Source organism: Arvicola amphibius, chromosome 11, assembly GCF_903992535.2.
Source record: "Arvicola amphibius chromosome 11, mArvAmp1.2, whole genome shotgun sequence".
NCBI classification, from domain to species: domain Eukaryota; kingdom Metazoa; phylum Chordata; class Mammalia; order Rodentia; family Cricetidae; genus Arvicola; species Arvicola amphibius.
In genome coordinates, this window is record NC_052057.2 from 111,715,531 (window position 1) to 111,741,907 (window position 26,377).

The 26,377-nt window shown below is 39.5% G+C and overlaps 1 protein-coding gene across 2 annotated transcripts in view; it reads right to left on the minus strand.

The window, feature by feature from the left end:
- Window positions 1-984: 984 nt before the first annotated feature.
- Window positions 985-26,377, minus strand: part of Lypla1 (lysophospholipase 1) — a 28,749-nt gene continuing 3,356 nt past the window's right edge. The window contains exons 3-9 of one of the 2 annotated variants that reach the window (XM_038347672.2): window positions 13,174-13,239; window positions 11,678-11,725; window positions 10,983-11,053; window positions 8,484-8,557; window positions 5,184-5,285; window positions 3,860-3,994; window positions 985-2,579 (exon numbers count right to left, since the gene is read on the minus strand). In XM_038347672.2, coding sequence (XP_038203600.1) covers window positions 2,526-2,579; window positions 3,860-3,994; window positions 5,184-5,285; window positions 8,484-8,557; window positions 10,983-11,053; window positions 11,678-11,725; window positions 13,174-13,239 — 550 coding nt within the window. In that variant the 3' untranslated portion in view covers window positions 985-2,525. Of the gene's footprint in view, window positions 2,580-3,859; window positions 4,037-5,183; window positions 5,286-8,483; window positions 8,558-10,982; window positions 11,054-11,677; window positions 11,726-13,173; window positions 13,240-26,377 lie in introns of both variants that reach the window. The other variant, XM_038347671.2, reaches the window with a different exon arrangement.

Consider the following 26,377-nt stretch of genomic DNA (forward strand, 5'->3'; position numbering starts at 1 on the left):
TACCTTTCTCTCCATCTGAGCTGCAGTGCTTACACTGACCACAGTGATGCCTTCTTCCAGCAAAGCTGCCCCTCCACATAACCTCTCCAGACAGCACCATCAACTGGAGACAGAGCCTATGGGGGAATGTTTTATTCAAACCATCACAAAGTCACTTGCCGCTAGGATTATGCCAAACTCAAACAAGCTAAATCACAAGTTGAGCTGGTCAACTTTAAGTATTCAAAAGCAGAAACGGAAAGACTAACACAAAAGGATAGACCCCTGTACCAGCAAAAGTTAGAACTCAATAATGAAATACCTGGAGAAAAAAAAATTCTTGGATAACTGTATAAGAGATGGCTGAGTTCAATCCCCAACAACCACACGGTGGCTCATAACCATCTATAATGAGATCTGGTGCCCCATTCTGGCGTGCAGGCATACATGGAGGCAGAACACTGTATACATAATAAAGAAATCTTAAAAAGATAAAGTCTCTTAAATAGGTTAAGACACTGAAAATGAAATTTTTAGCAGATTAAAATTAAGTAAAAAAATTTTCCCTCATGGTTAGTTCCATTCCAAGCTAATCATATCACATCAAAAAATTTTTCTCCCAATGCATTTTCTCATGAATATGTTTTTGTATCCCCCCTTTCAACATTGATGGCCATTCTGACACCTGTAATTCTAGCACTCGGGAGACAGAGGCAGGAGGATTGATACTTTGAGGCCACACTGGGCTGGCTCTAAGGGAGACCTTACCACCTTACCTTAAAAAACAATACAAAAGCTTGGGAGAACAAGCAGGTCATGGGAGTCCATCCTATAATATCAGCACTTGGGAGGCAAAGGCAGGTGAGTCCATGACTTCCACATCAGCATGATTAGTTACTTTGCTGTTACTGTGCTACAACACCATGACCAAAAGCAACTTCCTAAGAGCCTGGGCTTTGTACTAAGACTCTGTCTTAAAACATGAAACAATGCTTCATAAAACAATTCAAGAAAGCCAGAATTAAGTTTTATTTCACATTGATAGAAACTATGAAAAACATGACATTTTCCCACATTACAGCACAAGAATTCAATGAAATATTTCTTACCACAAATAAAACTTTACTGATGGTACAGCTGAAGCAAGTTTATGTTCTTCAAAGTAAAGCAAAATAGTAAATGATTGAAATTGTTTTAAATCTAGACATAAGTGTATGGCTTCATTATTAACATCCTGTCTAGTCCACACCAAATGATCTCCATATTACTTAGCACCTGTTTATAATGATGCTTCTTAGCATGGTCATGGTCAGTTGGAAACAGCAGAAAAAGTAACAGTTCAGAAATGACCATAATTTTTTTGCAACATATTCAACTGTGTGTGTGTGTGTGTGTGTGTATATATATATTTTTTTCTAATCAGTCTTTATTACCCATGTTGATGATTTAAAACCAAATGATTGCTATTTTAATGTTTGTACAGGAGACTAATTCTCAAAAACTAAGATGAAAATTCAAATTAGTTTGTTACCAGATAAAAATAAGTTTCTGATTGCTCATCTTGAACAATATTTGGTTTCAAGCATAACATATGTACAGAAAATGTAAACTTTAAACTTTGCTATAACACGTAACTGTTTTAGAAATTAGACTTCAAAACTGGTCTTAAATATTTATTTCTGAACATGCCAAGATATTATTTACCCTTTAAGTTTTTTACAGAAAAATAAAACCACAGAATTATCAGCACTGAAGATTCTGGCAACTCTACAGTCTAAAGATGGACTAAGGTGCAATTATTTGAAGTATGTAAGTCTAAGTAATGTTTGACTTCTTTTCAGATTACTTAGATTTGAAATACTGTATGTCTGTGATTCAGAGTGTCAAATTATAGTATATATAGACAAGTTTTTATGGCAGAGGCAATATTGGTCTTCTATTAAAAAACTCAAGAAACAAAAACTTTTCTGTCTCTTGAGAGGACAAAAATTAAGTAGAAGGAAAAGAACAGCCTGGTTCTCCAATAAAAGGGCTATTAATTGAGGAGAGCAGTATTACTATTCTGATACTTGCTAGCATTGTCCCTGGTATCAATTCTTGTGTGTTACAGTCACATATACGTGAATACACTTATAAAATACAGACCTTGCACAGCAACTAAACAGTGTGGATTGGAGCCATAGTCCCTCACAGCATAACAAGTCACATACAGATATCTCAGCAGCACAGCAGTCATTTTCAAATGACGTAATAAAACTCTGGTTGTGGTATTTTATTTTGCTGAATTAATTTGAGAAAAAGAAGCTAGCTGCATCTCTTCATTTACTTTAATCCCAGTATATTCTGGATTGTATAAAACAGATGTATGTATAGAAACTTAAAAGGATCATTTCCCATGAGGGAGACATCATTTAGTCTGTATCATTGGTATATATTTGAAAAACATTTTAATACTGCAAATATTAGAAGCTTTATGATCAGGCAAGGGAAGGGTTTATACTCTACTACAGTGCTGGTGAGCGTCTACACAAGGCCTCTTCGTGACGTCAATCAACTGGAGGTAGGAGTTTATCAATGAACTGTTTGACATCCATCATTTCCTATTTGGAAAAAAATGATTTAGTAAACAGCTATATAAGTCAGAAATTACAATTCCAAGATGCCAGTAATAAAACCCAATAAAATAGGTGAGGATTCAGAAAAATGAGGCTTCAAAAGAAATTTGGGAATATTTCTTAGGATGATTATTATACACGCAAATAAAACACTGGGGAGTCAGGAAGTTCAGAATGACAATACCTATACAGAGAAGTTTAGTACTGTCTACTTACAGCCGAGCATCAGGGAGTTTCCTTGTTGGAATGAAATGACAGAAAGGAATTACATACAGCTACTCATTTGAAAGAATGTATGTATGGAAACCACCTAGGTCTAAACCCATTTTCTTCGTTTTCTCAAGTCCTTGGCCCTCACTGGTCAACCAGCTTAGCTATGTAGTGCACTTCCAACCGTGTGCAGGGCATGAACGAGGTCTATTTTGCGGCACTCTAGATCCCTACCTCACAGTGTCCTATTAATAATGCACACCCATCCTCTCACCCACGCTGACCAGCCTCAGTCAAAGGTCCTCATATGCCAGCACAAACACTCATTTTTGACTCCCTACTCTTCTAGCTGCAACATCTCCTTTTGGGGTGTGGGCAAGGAGGGCTGTCTAGGATCCCAAGTATGTTGGCCTTTTTGTGTACATCATATTACTACCCACTTCCTTTGTGCCTAAAACAAAATGGTTTAACTGTGCTCAATGGTTATACAACAGTGTTAGCTTGGACTACACCCCAGCGATTGGCTATTCAAATTTTATTCTAGGCCATTACAAGCACCCTAAACCCATTCAGGTCTTTCTCTTCTAAGTAACTACATCTCCTACTTCATCAAGAAGATAAAAGGCATGTAATGTAGGCTCCCAAGAGCCCTGCTCTCTCTCAACATCTCCTATTAATACTCACCTAACCCTGTTCTATCTTGATTCAAATGGTTTCCCCTTTTAAGGTAACACAATTCAACTACGGTCCCAGATGATCATATGATGTTATTCCTTCATCAAATATCTTTACCTACTCATAGATGTCTTCCATTTCATTAAAGAAGGCTCTCACTTTTTATAACTTAAATTTTACTAAATAAAAAGGTATACTTATAAATTGGCCTTTGGATTATATACAATGCTCATTTGTATGAATAAGCCATCATTGAAAATCGTGTTAAATTGATTCAATTATGAATTTATTTTAAATCACCAAACCAAGTGTTATTTATTTGTATTGAAAATACATGGAAGATAATGTCGTGGCTATCGTCACTGCCTCCAGACACCTACCTGCTGACATGAGCTGTGCATCATGCCTTCATAGATTTTGAAGGTTACATTGGATGGATTTACCAATGCTTTTAGTTTCTCAACAGTAAGAGAACCAAACATTAGGGGAACTAGAGGGTCACAATCTCCATGGCACTGCAGAATAGAAATGTCTCTATTAGCACTATTGATAGGACCCTGCAAAACAAATATAAAAGGAATGTTATTTGTCATATATATAAAGCACTGTTCTAGACTCCTAGAAAGTACACATATACATGCATATGCTATTACTCATAAGTCAGTCAAGGATTTTAGTCAAGTAAACTCTATCCTTATGTTCCCCCAACATCTTTAATTTAAGCTTCTCGGAGATACATGATTGTTTTGTCATGTATTCTAATACACATTTCCAATGAATCAGTTTCTTTAAGCCAATTACATATTGATTCATCTTTTATTTTCAGTATGTTGACATGAGAGGTAATCAATAACTAAGTAAGAATTAGCAATCTATGATATATAGCACACTCAAAAGTTACTATATCACAAAAAGACTGAACTCTAGAATAGAAAAGGAGTTTGGCAAATTAGTACACCTGCAATCCCAGCACTTGGGAGGCTGGGGTAAGAGGATCAGAGATTTATGGTCAGCCTGGTCTATATACCGTCTCAAGAAAACACATAGAGTACTTGAACACAGCAGTAATGAACTTGACTCAATGTTCAAGGCTCAGTGATTAATTCCCAGTACCGAAAACAAAACATAAAGTAAAATAAAGAATCTGAAAATAATCTCCACATCTCTGATAGTACATAACATATTATGCCAGTTAATTTACAATTTTATAGTAAAATTCTGCAAATGACTATACGAAACATTTAACATCTGAGTTAAAAATGTGTGTGTGAATACATATCTAAAAATGTACCAAATAATTAAATGTAAGACAGGACAAGAAGCTTCTCAGTCTGTGTATGTATACCACAGAAAGGATACACAGACCAAGTGTAGTGCTACACCACAAAGGTCTAAACAGTAAGTCACTGTTGTGAGCCGTGAACTTTGGGTAGTGATGGTGTTTCAGCGTAGGCTCACCAGCTGGAGCACAGGTACCACTATAATGTGGGATGTCTACCGTAGGGGAGGCTGTGTGTGGAGCAGAAAGGAGGAAAGAGAACTCATTTCCCACTCAATTTTCTATAAACCTAAAACTTCTAAAAAAGATAAAAAGCTGATTAATTAAAAGAAAAGATTACTTGCTCCTAAACATTGTCTGCTATCTCCTAAGGTCTATAATCTCCTAAGGTCTATAATCTTGTTTATTCACCCCACACAAGCTACCTGTGGAAATGAAGCCCGAAGTGGAAGCCAGCAACTGAGCGCAGTGACGCCGGCCAGTTTCTGCTGTGTAGTAAGAGCAGTATATAAAGATAAAGCGCCTCCCTGGAACAGAAGCAAGGAGTTAAATGGAGCATATGAGAGAATTCCTATTACTAATGTTTATAAGAATATATACTGTGTGAAATCAAACCAGGTGAGCTGGGCATGGTGGCACACTAGGGAGGCAGAGGCAGGTGGATCTCTAAGTTCAAGGCCAGCCTGGTTTACAGAGAGAGTTCCAGGACAGTCGGGGCTACACAGAGAAACCTTGTCTTGAAAAACCTAAGGGGAAAAGAAAATCAAATCATGTAAAGAATGAAAATATATAATCATGTAGTGATATTTTTTGTTTTAACAAATAAAGCTTGCTTGTTAGATCAGAGTGCAGAGCTGAGCCACTAGAGGTCAGGGAGTGGTGGCACACACCTTTAATCCCACGTCTTGGGAGACAGGCAGAGGGGGATAACTGTTAGTTCAAGGCCTCCGTGGGCTACACAAGATTGAATCTGTCTAAAAGAGAAACAGCTCACATAAAGGTAATCCCAGCATTTGGAATTACACACTTTAATCCTGGTGCTAAGGAGGTGGAGACAGGAGTGGTACAGCTACTTGGTAGCAGTCGTTGAGGATGAAGTCTGAGGAGGCAATCTGAGAGCAAGATTGCTTCTGTGATCTGAGCATTGGTAGAAGTAAAAACTCTCTAGTGGCTGGCCACTTTGCTTCTCGGATCTTCAGCATTAACCCCTATATCTGACTCTGTTTTTATTATTAATACCAACTGGAATCCATGCTACATACTCATAATGGATGGATCTCTACTCCAAGAAAACCCACTTGCAGCACGGCTGAAGAACAGTCCGAATTTAATGTTCTCATTTTCCTCTCTGAATAGTCTTAGATATAATCCAAGTGAGATTTAAACTATTTTTCCAAAACAGGAATTTAAGATAATACAGATAGAATACCAGACATCTTTAGACATGCCATGTGCTGGGAACAATAATTCTGCCATCCATCTAAATGTCACCACCCTGCTCAGGCCTGTACCACATGGGGACATGAGAGACTTTCTGGTCCCAGGTAGAGATGTTCTTTCTCTTAGGACAGCGGGGTTGAAATTAAGTTACTTTCAGGCTATCTCCATATGGTCGGAAATGCAACATGTAAACCGCAGAGCTGTAAAGTTAACATGGCTAACGGTGGAAAGGCGCGAGAAAGAAATGCAGATGGAGATACAGTCGCGATGGACTGCTGAGTTCCCTATTTTCTGGGGTGTAGTTGGAGTTTCCGTTTCCTTGATATAACAATGCCACAGACCTATAGCTGACTTCTTAGTTAAAGAATTTGGGATGGTGTCCTTAGGTGTATGGACTGTTAGTGTAGCAGTCAGGCGATCTTAGGTGTATGGACTGTTAGTGTAGCAGTCAGGTGACCTTAGGCGTGTGGACTGTTAGTGTAGCAGTCAGGTAATTTCCACAATCATTTTCCACCTTGCTTTTTGAGGCATGGAGAGTGGGGGGCAGGTACTCAGAGGACCTGTCTGTTGCCCCCTCTCTAGCCCAGTGTTATGGAGGCTTTGCCATCACACTCAGCTTTCACACAGGCTCTGGAGATCCAAACTTGGCACCTCATGGCTGTGTGACAAGCACCGCACTGCCTGAGCCATCTCCCCAGCCCTAGGAATGAGTTTCTATAGGCTGTAATCAGTATCACATAACTACTACAGGCACATTATACTTTAATTAAGCATTAATTTTTGGCCGTATGCTTGTATGTGTGTTTTGTATTATCTAAACAAAGACCACATATCAATAATCCCTTTTAAAAGTTTTTTGTTTTTGTTTTTAAAATAAGTTTCTCTGTGTACCTCTGGCCATGCTGGAACTTGCCCTGTAGACTAGAGAACTCAGAGATCAGCCTGCCTCTGCCTTCCAAGTGCTGAGATTAAAGGCATGCACTGCTGTTCATCTGCATGTATGTCTGGAGCTAGAGTGGCAGGCAGTTGTGAACTGCCATATGGGTGCTGGGAACTGAACCTGGGTCCTCTAGAAGAGCAAAGTGTTCTTAACTGCTGTGCCAACTCTTCAGTTCCCATCAAAACACCCTTTCGTGTACTATATTAACCACATTGCCATATATAGCACATTCAATTGAGTTTTATTGTCTCAACTGATTCCAGAATTCTGACATTTCTCACAGTTACTGACTGAGGAAAGTAGAAGCTAGAGCATTCTTGGAAAAGGTTACTTGGAAACTAGTTAGGTAAAAACCTAAGTTCAAGGTGGGGATATAGCTCAGTGATAACGAGCTTATTCAGCTTGTGCTAGGACCAAGGGCAATCACTAGTACCACAAAACAAACCAAGACAGAATGAAGGTCAACATAAAGAAGCTGGGCATGGAGAAAATACCAGGCTGAAGAACAAACCCCAAGTAATACCATACTCATATCTGAGAAATCTAGGCACTTACACCTGTTCCCTTACAGTCCTGTTTCACTAAAAGAAGCCTAATTAGTGTATTGTGTTTACTTTAAGAAAGTATATTCTAGCTGGACAGTGGTGATACACCTTTAATCCCAGCAGCTCTCCGTCCAACAGAAGCAGGCAGTTATCAGTGAGTTCAAGGCCAGCCTGATCTACAGAGGAAGGTCTAGGACAGCCAGGGCTACACAGAGAAACCCTGTCTCAAAAAACAAAACAAATAATAATAGTAGTACATTCTAGGTTCCAACCTCCCCAAGACAGGGTTTCTCTGTAGCTTTGAATTCTGTCCTGGAACTTGCTCTGTAAACCAGGCTGGTCTCGAACTTAGAGAAGACTCCTCTGCGTCTTGAGTGCTGGGGATTAAAGGCATGCACCACCACACCAGGCCGTTCAAAGGCAATCTAAAAGAAAACATGACTGAGCCGGGCGTCGCCTTTAATCCCAGCACTCGGGAGGCAGAGGCAGGCGGATCTCTAAATTCGAGGACAGCCTGGTCTACAAGAGCTAGTTCCAGGACAGACTCTAGAAACTACAGGGAAAACCTGTCTCAAAAAACAAAAAACAAAAAAAAAAAACCATGACTGATAAGAAACTAGAAAATAAATAAATGAAAGTGCACGAAGCTGAAGTTCTGTCCAGTCCAATCCAACTGTTACTCAGCACTGTATCATCTAAGATTGCCTCAACAGCCTAAACAAGGGGCTCTTCCAAAGGAACACAACTGAAGGTAGACTTGCAGATCAATATGCTGATGGTATGGACATACCCAAACTCACCTGAGAAAATCCTCCCAAAATAATTCTGTTAGAGGGAATGCCATTCTTCACCTCTTGCTCTATCAAAGCTTTTACTAAAAACAAAACAAAACAAAAAAATCAACAATGTTAAGTCCACTGAGATAATTAAAAATCCAAGAAAAATAGCAGGGCAGAGTGTATTAGAGACAGAAAGGAATGAAACCTTGAAGCATCCTATTTTAACACAGTGGCGGTTGTTTCAAGATGTGATTCCTCAGGCTCTCTGGGGCTGCAGAGCTCAACCCTACTATGACTTCCTGTTACAGACTTTCTCCTTCCTTTTGTGTATGGTTACTTCTAGTGTACATTTTATATTTTTGTCCAACAAACTAAATGGAGATGAGGTATAACTTGTTATTTTGAAACAGAATACATTTAAAGGTTATGTAATTTGTAGTCTACAGTGTCTAACACCATTAGTCGTGGTTTTAAAAAGGGCTGTATTACTTTTCCTGTAATTCAAATGACTACAATTCTCCTTAAATAGAAGCAGTAGATGATGGAGTCGTCATCTGCTATTCTGTGTGTACCTCTGTGCGTCTGGAGAAAAAGAAAAGGCAGTCCAACCAGTGTGAACAGTGTAAGACAGTGGGTTTTACACCACAAAGTGAAAAACTATTTTAGAGACAAATGATCAGAGGGACAGAGACAGTCCGCTGTCAGCAAGGAGGTGGCAGCTGTGGGCTTGGGGAATTTTAACTTCATCCAGACCAGGACTCTGAGACTATTTAGCTTTAATTTCTGGATTTCACCAACTAGTGTTATAATCCACATGGTATAAAACAAAAATGTTTTAACAAACCACAGGGAAACCAGCCACTTTTAGGGCAGTGGGTTTCAAACTCACTCACATTCTACCTAAGAGCATGATGCCCTCCCAGAAGGCAATCTGACGGTATCAGCAGCCTGTCTGTCCTCTCTACCCTTGTCTTCCTAGCCGGCTCTCACCTTCATTCCCTTTAGCATTCATTTGAGAGGAAAGAAATAGCCACCTCTATTGTTAAAAGAGAATCTTTTACTCAGGGGCAGGGTAATCAGGACACTTATACCCAAATAACACACTTACAATACACATACCCAAATAAATATTTTTCTCATTTAATCTTAAGACAAAACCTTAGCTCTAGGATTCTGGCATTAATACATTCTGATAATCTAAAAAGTCACTGGTCAGGATTTCCTATCCTTTGATAGTTAATGTGTTTCAGATGTATTCTCTCTATCTCAAAGATTTCAAGTTTTTATAAAGAATAAAGGGATTTCTCTGGGTTTTTGGTTTTTTTTTTAATCCATTTTGGAAAACTTCATATACACAGATAGAAAGAGCAGCCCGTGTCTACTGCTCCAAGACTGCAATCCCTGACTCTCAGCTGGGCTGGCTCCTCATGAAGCCTACAAACAGAAGTCACCACACTGACTAGTCTTAAGTCACTGTCAGTCACTGCATTACAAGAAAACCAAAGATACCCCAAATCCAACATGCACATAAAAGAAAGGTTTCTTAAAAACTACATCTCTCAGTAAGTTAATCTGCTTTCACTCACAAAACAGTGCTTATAAAGGAGAATGGAATACTAACGTCACAGGACTATTTGTTAAGTGAGCCAGCTTGTAAGAAATGACTAGTTGGTAAGAAGCTAAGTGATAAATCAGTGGTATCTATCAATATTTCACTAATATTAACTACTATCACTTTTACTGTTAGGTATCTTTATGTTATTATCATTACTTCAAGTCTTTTTTTTTTTTTTTTTTTTTTTTTTGGTTTTTTCAAGACAGGGTTTCTCTGCAGCTTTAGAGCCTGTCCTAGAGCTAGCTCTTGTAGACCAGGCTGGTCTCGAACTCACAGAGATCCGCCTGCCTCTGCCTCCCGAGTGCTGGGATTAAAGGCGTGCGCCACCACCGCCCGGCTACTTCAAGTCTCTTTAATAACTATATACAACTATTAAAGTATTATTTTCTGCATTGCCTAAGTATATTTGTTTTGGGACAGGGTTTGCTGTGCAATCCAGGCTGGCTGTATCTCCCAGCATCCTTACCTCAGCCTTCCAAAGCTGGGATTACAGATGGACACCACAGTGCTCAGTTTTGCTCATGCCAATCAAAAACACCTTTCAAACAAATGCTGCTCCTTCCCATTTGCATGGCTGCCACTGACTATAGGTAAGAGAGCATATGTAGGTGTGGTGGCAAAGAGAGTTATCAGAATGGAGACAGTATGCTTGTCTAGTGTTTGTGAGGCCCTAGGCTAGTCCCTAGCATGGCAAAGGGAGGAAGGGAGGGGAAGAAGGAAGAAGAGGAAAGTGGGAAGCAAGGGAAAGAGATGAAGAGATTAGTTCCTGAAAACACATACGTCACATTGAGTCAAAATTTAAATACTGAATCTACTAAAAACAACATTTCATCAAACTTCAACTACTGAATCTACTAAAAACACTCATGAATGTGTTTGCCTTTATAAACACGTTTGGTACTCACCATTTTCTGCCGCCTGTTTAATTCCAGATTCATCCTCCTGAGAATCTGGTGAAAGTCCAATAATATCAAACCTACAAAATAAGGCCAAAAGAAAAGAACTATTAAATTCTAAAAGCCCATAGCTGGCAGATACGTTTACTAACTTCAAGTTAGTCTGTGGAGAAATGGGCCTCACTAACTCTTCTTTCTGGATGTGAAGGGCATGGCAGGCACCTTGAGAGGGCTGCAAGGGAAATGGCATCCAACCTGCCAGTCAGGAAGGCAAGGAGTAGGCAGAACTAAGACACTGTGGCGTAATCAATGTGCATGTCTCATGATTCAAATGTATAATTAATGTACCCAACAAACACCACACAGCAGGACAGATTTCTCTTTATTATTCACTCTTGTTTTTCTACCTTGTATAGCTTCTTAAGTTAACTCACAGTTATAAAGTATCAATACTGGAATAAAAGTTAAGCTTAGATGTTCTCTTGCAATGCACTTCTGAAAAGAGTAAAAGTTTGTTTGTTTGTTCGTCGAGATAGGGTTTCCCATGCAGCCCTTGCTGTATTGGAACTCACTCTGTAGACCAGACTGGCCTCTGACTCACAGAGACTTGCCTGCCTCTGTCTCTTAAGTGCTAGGACTGAAGGGATGCCCCAGCACTGCCTGGTGACTAAAAGGTTCTGATGAGTAAGTAAACTCTTACTTACCAGGAAGGCATTGCCATATTCATATTTAATGTAACAGGCATGATGGGCCTGTGTGGGAAAGAAACACAGCACATCAGGAGGGTCACACATGGCTTTAACATGTAGTGCATTTCACGTCTCCACCCGCACAGCTCTGTTCCCTTTGTCCCACAGTCACTCTCTGAAGACAGAGCAGCTGCTGCACAGAACTAAACAAGTACTTCTTGTCTCAATGGCCTTACTTTATAAATGTAACTTCTAGAAAATGAAACAATGGGAAATATATGAGACTCTTGAAAGAGCAAATTTATTGCTAGCTACTGTACCACTAATCTCCATATGCCCAGATTACACTTTGCTTATTCCCTAGTTACATGCTTGCTTGCTTAAGAGACTTATAAATAAATGTAAGTTCTATCCTAGTGTTCATTATGTCCAACTCAAATCTGGAATGAGCAATCAAAAAAGTCTGGTACTAGAGAGAAGAAACACAAATATACTCTTAATTACCAAAGCCAACCTCCTCCTGATTCATAAATCAAACCAATTCAACATTTTAGGAAGACATAAACTTCCCAAGATTAGTACACAGCCTTAGAGCAATTCAATTTAGGGTCAAATATATTGGAAATGCAAATAATCAAAATTCTGTCCCTTGCTTGGGCTGGCCAGCTAGCCCAAGCATTCAGCTGCAGACTACACAGTCAGACTCTGCTGCCAGACAAGGCACTCTCAGACCGTACTCTCCTTTCCATGGTCATCTCAGCTGTCATTCCTGAGGAGTAAGCACTAACCTACTGGCATGGCCCAACGCTTTTAGCTTCCCCCCGGCTACTCTTAGTAACCTTTTACCTCAAATTAGCCAAACTTATTGATTTTCCGAGTTTGTTCAAAACTTGCTAGGTCTCTAACACCAGTAAACATTTTCAGAGCCAGGTACTGAGACCTTGTCTATGATAGTATATCACATTGCCTCTAATTAATAAAATCTGAGTGTTTTCAATTGAATGAAAATTTCTCACAAATATAGCAGGTAACCTGTTTATAGATGACATATGGTACCTTTGCAACTCTGCAGGTACATATCTAAAAGAATTTTGTGGCTTTAAGTTCATCTGACCTCTAGAAAAATTATCTCAAATTTCAAAAAAAAAAAAAAAAGGATTTTTAGGGCTGGAGAGATGGCTCAGAGGTTAAGAGCACTGACTGCTCTTCCAGAGGTCCTGAGTTCAATTCCCAGCAACCACATGGTGGCTCACAACCACCTATAATGAGATCTGGTGCCCTCTTCTGGCCTCCAGGCAGGATATTGTATAAATAAATAAATCTTAAAAAAAAAAAAAAGGATTTTTATTTCAACTTAACCGAGAATATTTTAGTTTTAAGGAGTGTTACTTGTCCTTTTTACTTAAGAGAGAAACAATTATATTCGAATATTTTTTCTGGAAAAGCAAAGCTATTATAATTTGTTCCAAATTCTGAAGAAAAAAAAACACCTAAATATTAGAAATACTCACGCATGTGGACAGATGTATTTGATGTGGGAACTTCTGATACCTGCAAAGGCTTCTGCCCATCCATGCCTGGTAGAAAATTATTAAAATCATCCTATTAATGACTTTTAAATTCTAGTAAACTGATACAGAACAGTACTTAAAAACAGGTCAAAGGTTAGCTTCTTAAAGTACTGTAAGAGTGAGGGGATTGTGCTATTTAGCGTCACTGCTGACCTGGGAGCAATGGCCATCCCGTTTGCTTACACAGAGAAAGATGCTCTCGTGAGTTCTGTCAACAGATGCTGCTGTTAGACTATATGATTTGATACATAAAAAACTTTTAAAAACTCCAGGAAAGTAGCTGTATACAAAATTAACACTAAAATTCATAGCCTTCTTATGTACAAATGATTAACATACTGAGAAAGAAATCAGGGAAACAGTATCTTTCACAACTGCCTCAAATTATATATATATTCTAAATATTCAAAATATTTTAATATATTGACATATAATTTAAAACCAAAAGAAAGACCTGTATAATAACAATTTTAAGACATCAAAGAAGGAAACTGAAGACACTAGAAGATGGAATAATAACCTCCCATACCCATAAGTTGGTAGAAGTAACACTGTGAAATGGCCAACCTATCAAAAGCAATCTACAGATTAAATGCAATTCCCATCAAAATCCCAACACACACACACACACACACACACACACACACACACACCGTTTAGAATACCCAGAGGTTAGGGAATTTGGGGGTGTTCTTCAAAGGAAAGGATTATAGAATATTGAGTTATGAAGGGGAAATTAGAGCAGGAGGCTCAAGTGAGGTGTGGGATGGCAATGCAGGGTAGAGGGAATATGGTGAGGGTTAACAGCTCTGAAAACCCCTATGGAGACCTTCCTAAAACATGTACATATAGAAAAGGAATTTAATTGATGTACATTATAATGGGGGGGACAATACCCCAACTAGTCACAATATGCTACCAAATAAAACCTCCAACAACATGAATGGTTACATCTTTTTGAGTTGTTGGCCAAAATACAATGCATCTTTACATAACTATTGTATTCTACAGCATGGAAGCTTCATTCGCACTGATTGGTGTTAATAGTGGTCAAAGGCTCTATATAGTTTACTGGAGGTCAAAAGTGATCATCAATCTCGCCCAGCTATGAACTCTGCTAACAGTACTAGCAGCCTGCCTGCTCATGGATGTGAGGGGAGTAACCCACCACACCCCCACATTGGATTTAAGGTCTATTGCATAAGATGGAACTCATAACTGATACTGTTAATGGGGCCTTGGCTAAAAACCTATTAGTTTAGTAAATGAATATCACAATACAATGACTCCCAATGACATTTTGCTTGTTTTGTCATTGTTCTATTAGTGTGAAGAGATACCATGGCCAAGATAACTCATAAAAGAAGCATTTAATTGGGGTCATTTCCATCATAGTGGGAGTGTGGCAGCAGGCACAGCACTGGCAGCAGCAGCTGAGAGTTCACAGCTGATCCAGGAACAGGGGGCACAGAATGGAACTGGATCTGGCTTAGGCGGTTGAAACCTTAAAGACCACCCACAGTGACATATTTCCTAATCCTTCCTAAACAGTTGGAACCAAAGCATTCCAATTTATGAGCCTCTGGGGTGCATTCTCATTCAAACCACCACATTCCACTCCCTGACCCCACAGGCTTGTAGCCTTATCACAATGCAAGAGTTTCTTCAGTGTTTTCCTGCCCCTCCCAGGTGTGAGGACAGGAGAGCTTTACTTCAGGTCACTCATCACAAGTGGCTATTGGTATTTGTTAATATGCCTCTGTAAAAGGAGCAGCAGGCTGCATCCCGCCACCCACCTAGCTTTACCCAAAATAATTACACAGAAACTATTTACTTAAACACTGTCTGGCCCATTATATCTAGCCTTCTTGGCTAACTCCCACATGTTGATTAACCCATTTCTAATAATCTGTATCACCACAAGGTGGTGGCTTACCGGGAAGATCCTAACCTACATCCGTCTCAGGTCAGAGAATCATGGCGTCTGCCTGACTCTGCTTTCTTTCTCCCAGCATTCTGTTCTGTTAAAAACATGTGCTTCAAGAAAGTGAAGACAATCTACAGAACTAAAAATTATGTGCAAATTGTTTAATAATACCCATCCACAATATATACAGAACAGTTATAACAAAGTAACCACTCAATTTACAAATGGGCAAAGGACATTCTGCAAAGTAAGTATTAAAATAGTCAATAAATACAAGGACACACACTGGCCATCATTAGTCATTAAGGGAAGAAATACAAGTCAAAACCACACTCAGGCCTGACAGAGTACACATGCCTGTCATCCCAGGAGGCTGAGGGAGGAAGAGCATGGAGTTCAAAGGCCTGTGCTGCAGTTAGACCCTGTCATGAAACCCACACACATGCAGCAAGCACTCAGTGAGATTCATACCCACTAAGTTGGCTATAAACCTGGGCGTGCTATTAAGACAATGTCACACTCTGTAACTGAGTAGTTTGGTATTCACTAAGTAGCCCAAGCTGTCCTCAGACTCATGGCCATCTTCCTACCTCAGCCTCTGAGTACTGGGTTTACACAGGCATGTGAAACAAAGTACACACTAGGAACCTTTCTGCAGCGTTGATATGTACCTGCACTTCCAGATTACCTGACCAAGTAATCAAGTAATCAAGGCATCCTTGCCTCTAAGCGTTAAACAGAGAGGTCTTTCTTCTTTTTTTTTATTTTTTTTTAAAGATTTATTTATTTATTATGTATACAGTATTCTCAGTATTCTGAGTTTTATGCCTGCAGGCCAGAAGAGGGCACCATATCTCATTACAGATGGTTGTGAGCCACCATGTGGTTGCTGGGAATTGAACGCAAAGAACCTTTGGAAGAGCAGGCAGTGCTCTTAACCACTGAGCCATCTCTCCAGCCCCAGAGAGGTCTTTCAAGCCATCTGACCAAATATTTAAAATACATAATGTAGATTTTCCCAGCTTCTTTATGTAGGCATTTATTGCTATGAACTTTCCTCTTAACGTTGCTTTCATTGTGTCCCATAAGTTTGGGTATGTTGTGCGGTCATTTTCATTGAATTTTAGAAAGATTTTAACTTCTTTATTTCTTCCTTGACCCATTGGTAGTTCAAGTAAGCACTGTTCAACTTCCATGTGTTTATGTGCTTTCTGAAATTAGTGTTGAATTCCAACTTTAAGCCATGGTGATTTGATAAGATACATGGGTTATTCCAATTCTTTTGTATCTGTTGAGGTTTGCTTTGTTACCAAGTATGTGGTCAATTTTTGAGAAGGTTCCATGGGGTGCTGAGAAGAAGGTATATTCTTCTATGTTTGTGTGAGGTATCTCAGACGCAGAAAGACAAATATAATATGTACTCACTCATAAATGGCTTCTAAACATAAAGCAAAGAAAAACCAACCTACAGTCCATAACCCCAGACAGCCTAGACAACAAAGAGGACCCTAAGAGAGACATACATGAATCTACATAGGAAGGAGAAAAAGACAAGATCTCCTAAGTAAATTGGGAGCATGGAGGTCACAGGAGAGAGTAGAAGGGGGGGGGGGGCGAGAGAGGGAAGTAGAGAAAAAATATAGCTCAATAAAAACAATAAAATAAAACTTGCATATAAAAACACATAATGTAGAACTGGAGAGATGGCACTAATTTGCTTTTCCAGGGGACTTAACTCTAGTTCCAGGGGACTGGATTACCCTCTTCTGACCTCCACAGGTACCAGACATGCACATGTAAACTGATAAAACACTCATATACATAAAATAAATCTGAAACAAAATAAAATACAAAACCTTCTGAGTCATCTCAGCATTCAACTAAGTCAAGAGAGATTATGACTTTAGAGCCAACCTGGGTTACCTTGTTTCAAAAAACTGAAATTATTGTAATTAAGTACATAAAACCTAAATTACATACAAACTCTGTTACTCCTGTAAAAGGTAACAGGCCAACTCTGCTTCAGTTTCATTTTCAATCTCGAAGCATATCGTTAGTGTATTCTCTATTTGGGGATTTGTTCTAATGACCTCAGGGATAACTATTAGCCATAAATACCATGATATGATTTCAGTTAATTAGAGTTCTGGGAATGGACAGTCACCAAAAACCATGTTTATAAAACAATTGTCCACCAATTATTAAGAGTCCAAATGGAACACAGGTTCAATTATCTTCCTCAAAGTATTACTGCAAGCTTACCTGGGTAGCATACATAGGTAATGATTATTGAACGGCTAAGAAGCTTGACGCCAACAGAACTACACAGGGAATGAAGTCCACCCCAGAATAGATAGTAAGACAGTCTCTTAAGGGGAAAAAATCACCACATATAGCAAAGCTTAACTTAATATGACCATCTAGAACACTTGACAGGCTCACCTCCCTGTAATCATTTTATTCAGAAGTAGTGACTTAAATGTATGGCAACTAGGAAAATAGCATTCAGACAAAAAAATTAACTTTAATTTTACAATGCTTTTTAATATATAATATCTTGGTTATTTTTCCCATGGTCTACACTTCAGGCTTTAACCTTTTGACTTTTTGTGGCTTGTATATTTATTCAAATTCAATGATGAAGAATAAACAAGCTGGAGTCATGGGGCTGGGAATACAGCACAGTTAGCAGAGTGCTCACCTAATTTAGAGAACACTCCTATGTTCAATTGCAAGTACTATACAGACCAGGCAGGACAGTGTATACTTGTAATCCCAGCACTGGAGAGATGGAGACCAGAGGATTGGTTCAATGTCATCCCTGAGCTATAAAAATGCAGCCTGATAACTGGATATCAACATACAGAAAAATGAAAACAGACCCATATCTATCACCATGTACAAAACTCAAGTCCAAATGGATCAAAGACCTTAACATAAAGCCAGCCACATTGAACCTTATAGAAGAGAAAGTGGGAAGTACACTTGAACACATTGGCACAGGAGACCACTTCCTAAATATAACCCCAGCAGCATAGACACAGAGAGAAACAATTAATAAATGGGACCTCCTGAAACTGAAAAGCTTCTGTAAAGCAAAGGACACGGTCAACAAGACAAAACAACATCCTACAGAATGGGAAAAGATCTTCACTAACCTTACCACATCAGACAGAGGTCTGATCTCCAAAATATACAAAGAACTCAAGAAATTGATACCAAAAGAACAAATAATCCAATAAAAAATGGAGTACAGCCGGGCGGTGGTGGCGCACGCCTTTAATCCCAGCACTCGGGAGGCAGAGGCAGGCGGATCTCTGTGAGTTCGAGACCAGCCTGGTCTACAAGAGCTAGTTCCAGGATAGGCTCCACAGCCACAGAGAAACCCTGTCTCGAAAAACCCAAAAAAAAAAAAAAAAAAAAAAAAAAAAAAAAAAAAAAATGGAGTACAGACCTAAACAGAGAACTCTCAACAGAGGAATCTAAAATGGCTGAAAGACACGTAAGGAAATATTCAACATCCTTAGTCATCAGAAAAATGCAAATCAAAACAACTCTGAGATTCCATCTTACAACTATAAGAATAGCCAAGATCAAAAACACTGAAGACAACTTATGCTGGAGAGGTTGTGGGGAAAAGGGAACACTTCTGCATTGCTGGTAGGAATGCAAGCTGGTACAACCCCTTTGGATATCACTATGGCGATTTCTCAGAAATTAGGAAATTAGGAAACAACCTTCCTCAAGACCCAGTAATACCACTTTTGGGTATATATCCAAAGGATGCTCAATCGTGCCACAAGGACATGTGCTCAACTATGTTCATAGCAGCATTGTTTGTCATAGCCAAAACCTGGAAACAACCTAAATGTCCCTCGATCCAAGAATGGATAAGAAAAATGTGGTACATTTACATAATGGAGTACTACACAGCAGAAAAAAATAACAACAGCTTGAATTTTGCAGGAAAATGGATGAAGCTAGAAAACATTATTTTGATTGAGGTAACCCAGACCCAGAAAGACAATTATCACATGTACTCACTTATAGGTGGCTTTTTTAAACATAAAGCAAAGAAAGCCAGCCTACAAACCACAATCCCAGAGAATTTAGACAACAATGAGGACACTAAGAGAGACTTACATAGATCTAATCTACATGGGAAGTAGAAAAAGACTAGATCTCCTGAGTAAATTGGGAGCATGGGGACCTTGGGGGAGGATTGAAGCGGGGAGGAAGAGGCAGGGAGAGGAGCAAAGAAAAATGTAGAGCTCAATAAATATCAATAAAAAATTATACAGAAAAAAAGGCAGCCTGGGCTACACTGAAACCCTATCTCAAAAAACCAAAATAAAACAAAAAAGCCAGAACTAGAATATACCTCTTTTTGAGTTGCTAGCCAGTGGGGTCTCATAGACCCTCAGACATCACAGGCTATTGCCACTGTTCTTGGTGAGCAGAGCATGACAGGAAGAAGCTATTGCTGACGTATAATCACCCCCACACAAAAGAACTATAAAGAATCACGTCTTCCCCATGATATATACTTGCTCACACATACACAGTAGTGGGGTTTACAGCACTTATGATCAAATGATTTTTGACAAATGTCCTCAGACAAGTCCCTGGGAAGAGAAGAGTCTTCAGAGAGCTTAGACACAAGAAAAAGAGGTTACTTAGCATTCATGATGGCCTGAACTGAAGCCCAGCACTGGAGGAATCAGCTTAGATAACTGCATGTTCACATACAAGACAATGCAGAGCAGTATCTCACCTGACACAATAGATACAAATTTAATTAAAAATGAACCTGAAACCTAACTGTAAGAAGTAAATTTGTAAAGAAGAAAAAAAAGGAGGGAGTAAAATTCTATGACTTTGGATTAGGGGATGATTTCTAGATATAACATCAAAAGCACAAGCAGCCAAATAAATAAAATAAAAAATATGCATTCTAGAATTCACCAGGATTAAATAGTCAGTATGCTTTAAGTTTAAGCAAAAAGACAATCAGCAGAATGGGAAACAAAGTTTATAAATCACATTATCTGACAAGAGTCCAGTGTCCAAAATATAGAAAGGACTATTTTAAAATCTACTACAAACAGACAAAAAACTTTAAGAAATAGGCCAAAAATTTGAATAGTATTTCTCCAGAGAAAATGCAGATGGCAACAAGCCACATGAAGTCCTGCACACCATCAGGCATTAAGAAATGCAAATTAAAACCCACAATTAGAAATCACTGAATGGCTAGAATAGAAACAGAAGCCCAGTTGTTAAGAACGCTTGCACAGCATTTGTTTGAGCCCAGAACAACATTAAACTTGGATGTGGAGTTCAATCCCACACATCCTCAGGAAGATCAAACTTTCAAGGTCATTTTCTGCACAGCAAGCTAGGCCAGCCTGGGCTACACAAGACCTGTCTCAAAGAGGAGGAGGAGGATGGAGAGGGAAAGAGGAGGCGAGAACAAGTGCGGCTGAGGATGAAGAGAAACCAGACCCATCTGATGGCTGAAGGTAAAACTGGGTCTGGCAGAGCGCCTGCCTTCCAAGCTGAGTCAAACCCCCAGAGTAAAGAAAGGCAGCAAGTCTAACCTACTGGGTAAGTACTGGGCCAGTAAGAATAATAAAGTCTGCCGGCTTCTAAGAATGACACACGAGGCTGTCCTCTGGTCTGTGCTCACATGTGCACTTCCCTCCCTGCACGAAAGAGATGTAAAGCAGCACCACCACCGTGAAAATACCTCGGGAGTTCTGCCAAGGGTAGAAGACTGACCCACCATTTCTCTTCTGGCACAGAAAACTAAACACCGGAGGACGTACAACTAATTGTATGTGAGTGTTCAGAGTTGCATCATTCATGGTGGACCAAAGGTGGAAATGACCCAAATTTTCATTAATTCTAGAACTGTATAGTCATGCAATGGATTATTTGGTAATAAAAAAATGCAATATTCGTGGCAGCATAGATAGCTCAGGAGGTAACACACTTGCTCTGCAAGTATGAAAGCCTGAGTTCCAATCCAACACCCATGAAAAAGCCCAGCATGGCTGCACATATCTATAGTCCCAATCCTGGAAGACGGAGACGGTATCCAAGAGCTTGCCAGCCACCCTAATCCAAACAATGCGTTTCTAACACAGCGAGAGGACCTTTCTGAAGTCAGTAAGGCAGAGTGCAAAAGAGGATGACACACTGTGTCCTACACCGGCCCCTACATGTGTGCACACGGGCATGAGTATATGAACATTCAAGTGCACTTACCATCATCACCCAATGGAAAATGTATGATTTTCTAGGTCACAACTGTGTAATAGGATCTCACCAAAGAAATGTAAAGTGTATAAGGTTGAGACATCAAAAGATAGGTTTGGGTTGGTAATAAAAGTCAGGATAGAAAGTGAATTAGGAACAACACTTTGAACTCACCAGGATAGGATAAAGGAGTATTTTCTCTGAATTTATCAAATGCTAGTGGACTGAACATTGTTAATGTAATTCTTGACTGTAACTATTGTATATAATTATTGTACTTATTGTACATAGTTTTTCTATGTTAGCTATAACCGTCTCTTTTTATTTTAGACAAAAAGGGGAAATGCTGTGATATTTTGCTTGTGTTCTGACAAATAAAGCTTGCCTGAAGGTCAGAGGGTGGAGCTAGCTACTGGCTAATTATAGAGGTCTGGAGGTCTGTACAGACAGGAGACAGGAAGTGATCCAGCTGGGTGGAGACAGGAAGTGATAAGGTGGGGTGCAGACAGGAGCTCTGCCCTTTTCGGCCTAAGCAGTCGGAAAGGCAAGAGGTGACCATAGCTGGTCTTTTACTTCTCTGATCTTTCAGCTTTTACACATCTCACTCTGGGTTTTATTATTAAGACTAGTTAGGACCATGCTTCAATCCTGAAAAGCATTATGCCATGGGAAACAAGCCCAAAGAAGCCCAAGGAGTCTGGGTTCCTTGTATACGAAATATCCAGAATAATCAACACTATGGAAAATGAACAACCGAGTCATGCCTGAGAGAAGAGTAAACTGTCTTTTGTGGGACGTTGGAAATATTCAGCAGTTAAGGCGGTGAGGATCTTTGCAAATAAAATCACCCAATCATATATTTTAAAGGTGTGAATTTTATGGTACGTGAATTACATCTCAATAAATAATAACAACTGTGGTAAGCCACAGTTGAATTCAGGTCATTGTTTCCCAACCTCTGTCCCAGACACAAAATGATAAAAATTCTTACGTAAGAAAAACAAAAGAAGGGGGGCATAGTGGCCATGCCTTTAAATACAGCACTTCCAGAGGCAGGGGCAGGGGGATATCTGTGAGTTCCAACGTCAGCTTTGTCTAGGTCAATCTGTATTCAGTCCTTTATGATTTTTTTATGGATACAAGAACTTAACACAAAGCTTTAAAAACAAACCAATATTCCAAACCTAATCAGAGCTGTTCTATAACCTCCATGCACACGTGCACACATGAATAAATGTGTGTGTGTGTGTCTGAGAGAGACGGAGCGCAAACCTAATAATAAATGTGTATAATCCAAGTGTGTGGCGGTCTGTCTGGTTTAGAATTTTTGTTTGTTTGTTTGAAATGGTCTTGCCGGACTGGAGAGAGGGCGCAGTGGTTAAGAGTACTGTGCTCTTGCAGAGGACCAGGGTTAGATGCTCAGCACCAATATGGTGGCTGAGAGCCACCTGTAATCCCAGTTCCAAGGGATCCAATAGGCACACACAAGGTACACACACATGCATGCAGGCAAAACACTCATACACACAAAACAAAAATTATTATTATTATTATTTTGGTTTTTCGAGACAGGGTTTCTCTGCAGCTTTTTTAGAGCCTGTCCTGGAACTAGCTCTTGTAGACCAGGCTGGTCTCGAACTCACAGAGATCCGCCTGCCTCTGCCTCCCGAGTGCTAGGATTAAAGGCGTGCGCCACCACCACCCGGCACAAAATAAAAATTAATCTAAAATTAAAAAAAAAAAATAGAGTCTTGCTATGTAGTCCAGGCTGGCGTGGAGCTTCCAAACCTCTTGCTCCAGCCTGCAGGGCTGGAGGGGCTATCGTGTATCCTGTACATCACATCCAGCTAACATTCACGAGTCCGGGGACTGAATAAATCCCATCCATCCACTCCAAACTGCTTAGCTTTTAGAAGAGACTGCGGAGTAAAGCACCGACGTCCATCAAGTCCCCTATTCTGTAACTGCAGCAATGACTCTGCCCTGACCTTTGCAAGGAATTTCCCTATAACATCTAAATTCTCATCAGTCTTTCCACATAACTGGCGAAGGGCAAATGACCTAACGTAGGGTGGATCCTTGAGAGTGGATGTAAAGCCCGACCTGCAAAATGACATGGAAATGTGAGACCAGAGACGACTATGCAAATATACCAGGAAGCAAAAGTGAGAAACCAAGGGGCCCAAGGAAAGAGATATGAAGAACCTTACTAAGGGATTTGGTTAGTTATAAATCCATTAGTAAAAATATTGTGAAAAAAAGATTACCTTTAGTAATGCCAAATACCTTCTTACAAAATACTCTGAAATATTTCAATATTAAATATGTAAGCATTTAGCATTTTAAATTTTATATTCAATTATTATTCATAATTACCAAGAACCATCTTAACCAACTGATAAAAATTAAAATATCACTAATACTGTAACAAGAATCGAAATTGTGTGTACCTGAGACAAAAAGCAACAGAGTCACTCAACTGATAAATGTCCCAGAAACAAGCCACCACCGCCCAAACTGAGGGACAGTCTATGAATCTTGATGCTGATTCTTGAACAGCATCAAGGTCATGAAAGGCAAAAAAGAACTAATCCAGATAAAGACTGAAGGACATAAATGTAACCCATAATCCTGGACTGGATCAAATCAACTGAAGGAAGTATGAATGTAGTTGGGAGATTAGATGATATTATCAGCACTGATGGCTATACTGTTATCATGTGGGAATGTCCTTGTCCATAAAATTACACACCGAGGCCGGCAGACAGCTCGGAGGGCAAAGAGGACACTTGCCATCAGGCCTGATGACCTTTGCCCTGGGACCTACATGGTAGTGGGAGAGAACCAAGTCTCAAGAGCAGCATTGTCCTTTGGCTGCCACATGCATACCCCTCCATAAATAAAAAATAATACATTTTGTGAAATACACACAAGTATAAAGAACTAATAAGGCAATATGGCTGCAACTCCTTTTTTATGTTTGTTTGTTGAGACAGGATTTCTCCTGGCTGTCCTGGAACTGCATCTACCACCTGAGTTCTGGGATTAGGAGTGTGTCACTATGCCTGGCTAACTTTTTAACTTTTTCTTTTTGAGACAAGCCTCATGCAGTCCAGGCCAACCTCAAATTCTCCAAGCTCACTGTGTCATGGCAGTTTATGACTGAACTTCACACAGGAATACACTACCTTGCTTGGTTTTGTCAAGTATCAGTCATCAAGCCCAGAACTGCCTGCATGTTAGGCAAGCACTCTACCAATTGAACTATACACCTCTGCAACTTATTCCTACAGAGTTTAGAAACATTTACAATTGGGTAATTGGGTGAAAGATATATGAAGCTATAAGTACTATTTCAGAAACTTGTGTGTGTAAAAATTATTTTAAAAGAAAAGTTTAAGCTAAGTTAAAACACAACAGTAATGGAATATAAGCTGTTAAATTAGTCTTTGTCCACACACATACATGCAGGAGCAAACCATCCGCTAAAAACATTGGGTGAAAGTTGGATGGAGAGCCATCTTCATAGTCTCCACGTACTTTCACGCACATCCCCTGCTCCTCTGTTTTAATAGTTCCATGGATAACTCAAGCTGCTACCAACTCACTACGATCCTTCAGCCATGTGTCACCGCTCCAGGCCAGGACTGGCTTTTTAATTAAAAGGAGAAAATCAATGCAGAAAGGAAACCTGGAAAAGACCACCTTAACAAGTACAAGTGACCTGTTAAGAATTAGGGGACAGGGACAGGCACCAGGGCCCACACATTTAACCCCAGCACTTTGGGGGGGCAGAGGCAGGTGGATCTCTGTGAGTCCAAAGCCAACCTGGTCTAGAGAGCAAGCTCCAGGATAGCCAGGGCTATACAGATAAACTGTCTCAAAATAACAGCAATGAAAAGAATAATAGGATGAATGGCATCATACTTTTTAAAAACAGAAATATTCTTCCACATAGAGACAGATTTGCCAACTAAATGCATGTGTGACAGCGAATCTGTTTGCATTATTCAGGCAACCTGGCAGAACCTGCACATATGCTACATTAGATGATATTAAATGTCCTGAATTTGATAACTGTTCCGTGGTTATATAAGATGTTGTCCTTATATAAAGAAAGCATTCAGTTTATATATAGCTTTTAAGAGTTACGTGGCATATAGGGCACACAACAATCGCATCTGCGATTTACCTGAGCACCAGTATAGCAAGCATATGTATGTCAGTAAGGAAGAGATTAGTAAATCTAGATAAAGCAGATAACAGATCTGTGTTATTCTTGAAACTTCTGTAAGACTGGAAATATTTTTAAACTAAAGTTTTTAAATGCTATGAAAATAAATAAGACTGTATCTGGGCTGTAGAATTTCAATGCATTTCATTCCCTCTTTAAACATACTAATGTTCTGATTCTTTTGCCATACAATTGTAACATTTTCAAATTACAAAAGCTATTTTTATTTTATATAGAAAACTGATTGCATGCAATACAGAACAGGATTCCCTCAACATTCATTTTAAGTTATTACACATTATACATGTAAGCTTATCAAATGACTTCTGTTACAGGTCTCAACACCAATTGCTGCTTCTAGACTGGCTGGTTCTGAGTTTCACCATATATTCACAGAATTAATTCAGTTAACAGTTCCTTAGTGATAGTTCATAAGGCATTTCCATAGTTCGATATTTTTTACTTTAAACAACTGTAAGAAGAAACCACTCATTCCCTGCCACAGAAGCTTCTGGTTTTTCTTTTCTTTTCTTTTTTTTTTTTTTTTTTTTTTTTTTTTTTTTGAGACAGGGTTTCTCTGTAGCTTTGGAGCCTGTCCTGAAGCTAGCTCTTGTAGACCAGGATAGCCTCGACCTCAAAGGTCCGCCTGCCTCTGCCTCCCAAGTGCTGGGATCAAAGGCGTGCGCCACCACCCCCTGGCTGACTTCTGTTACTTCTAACCT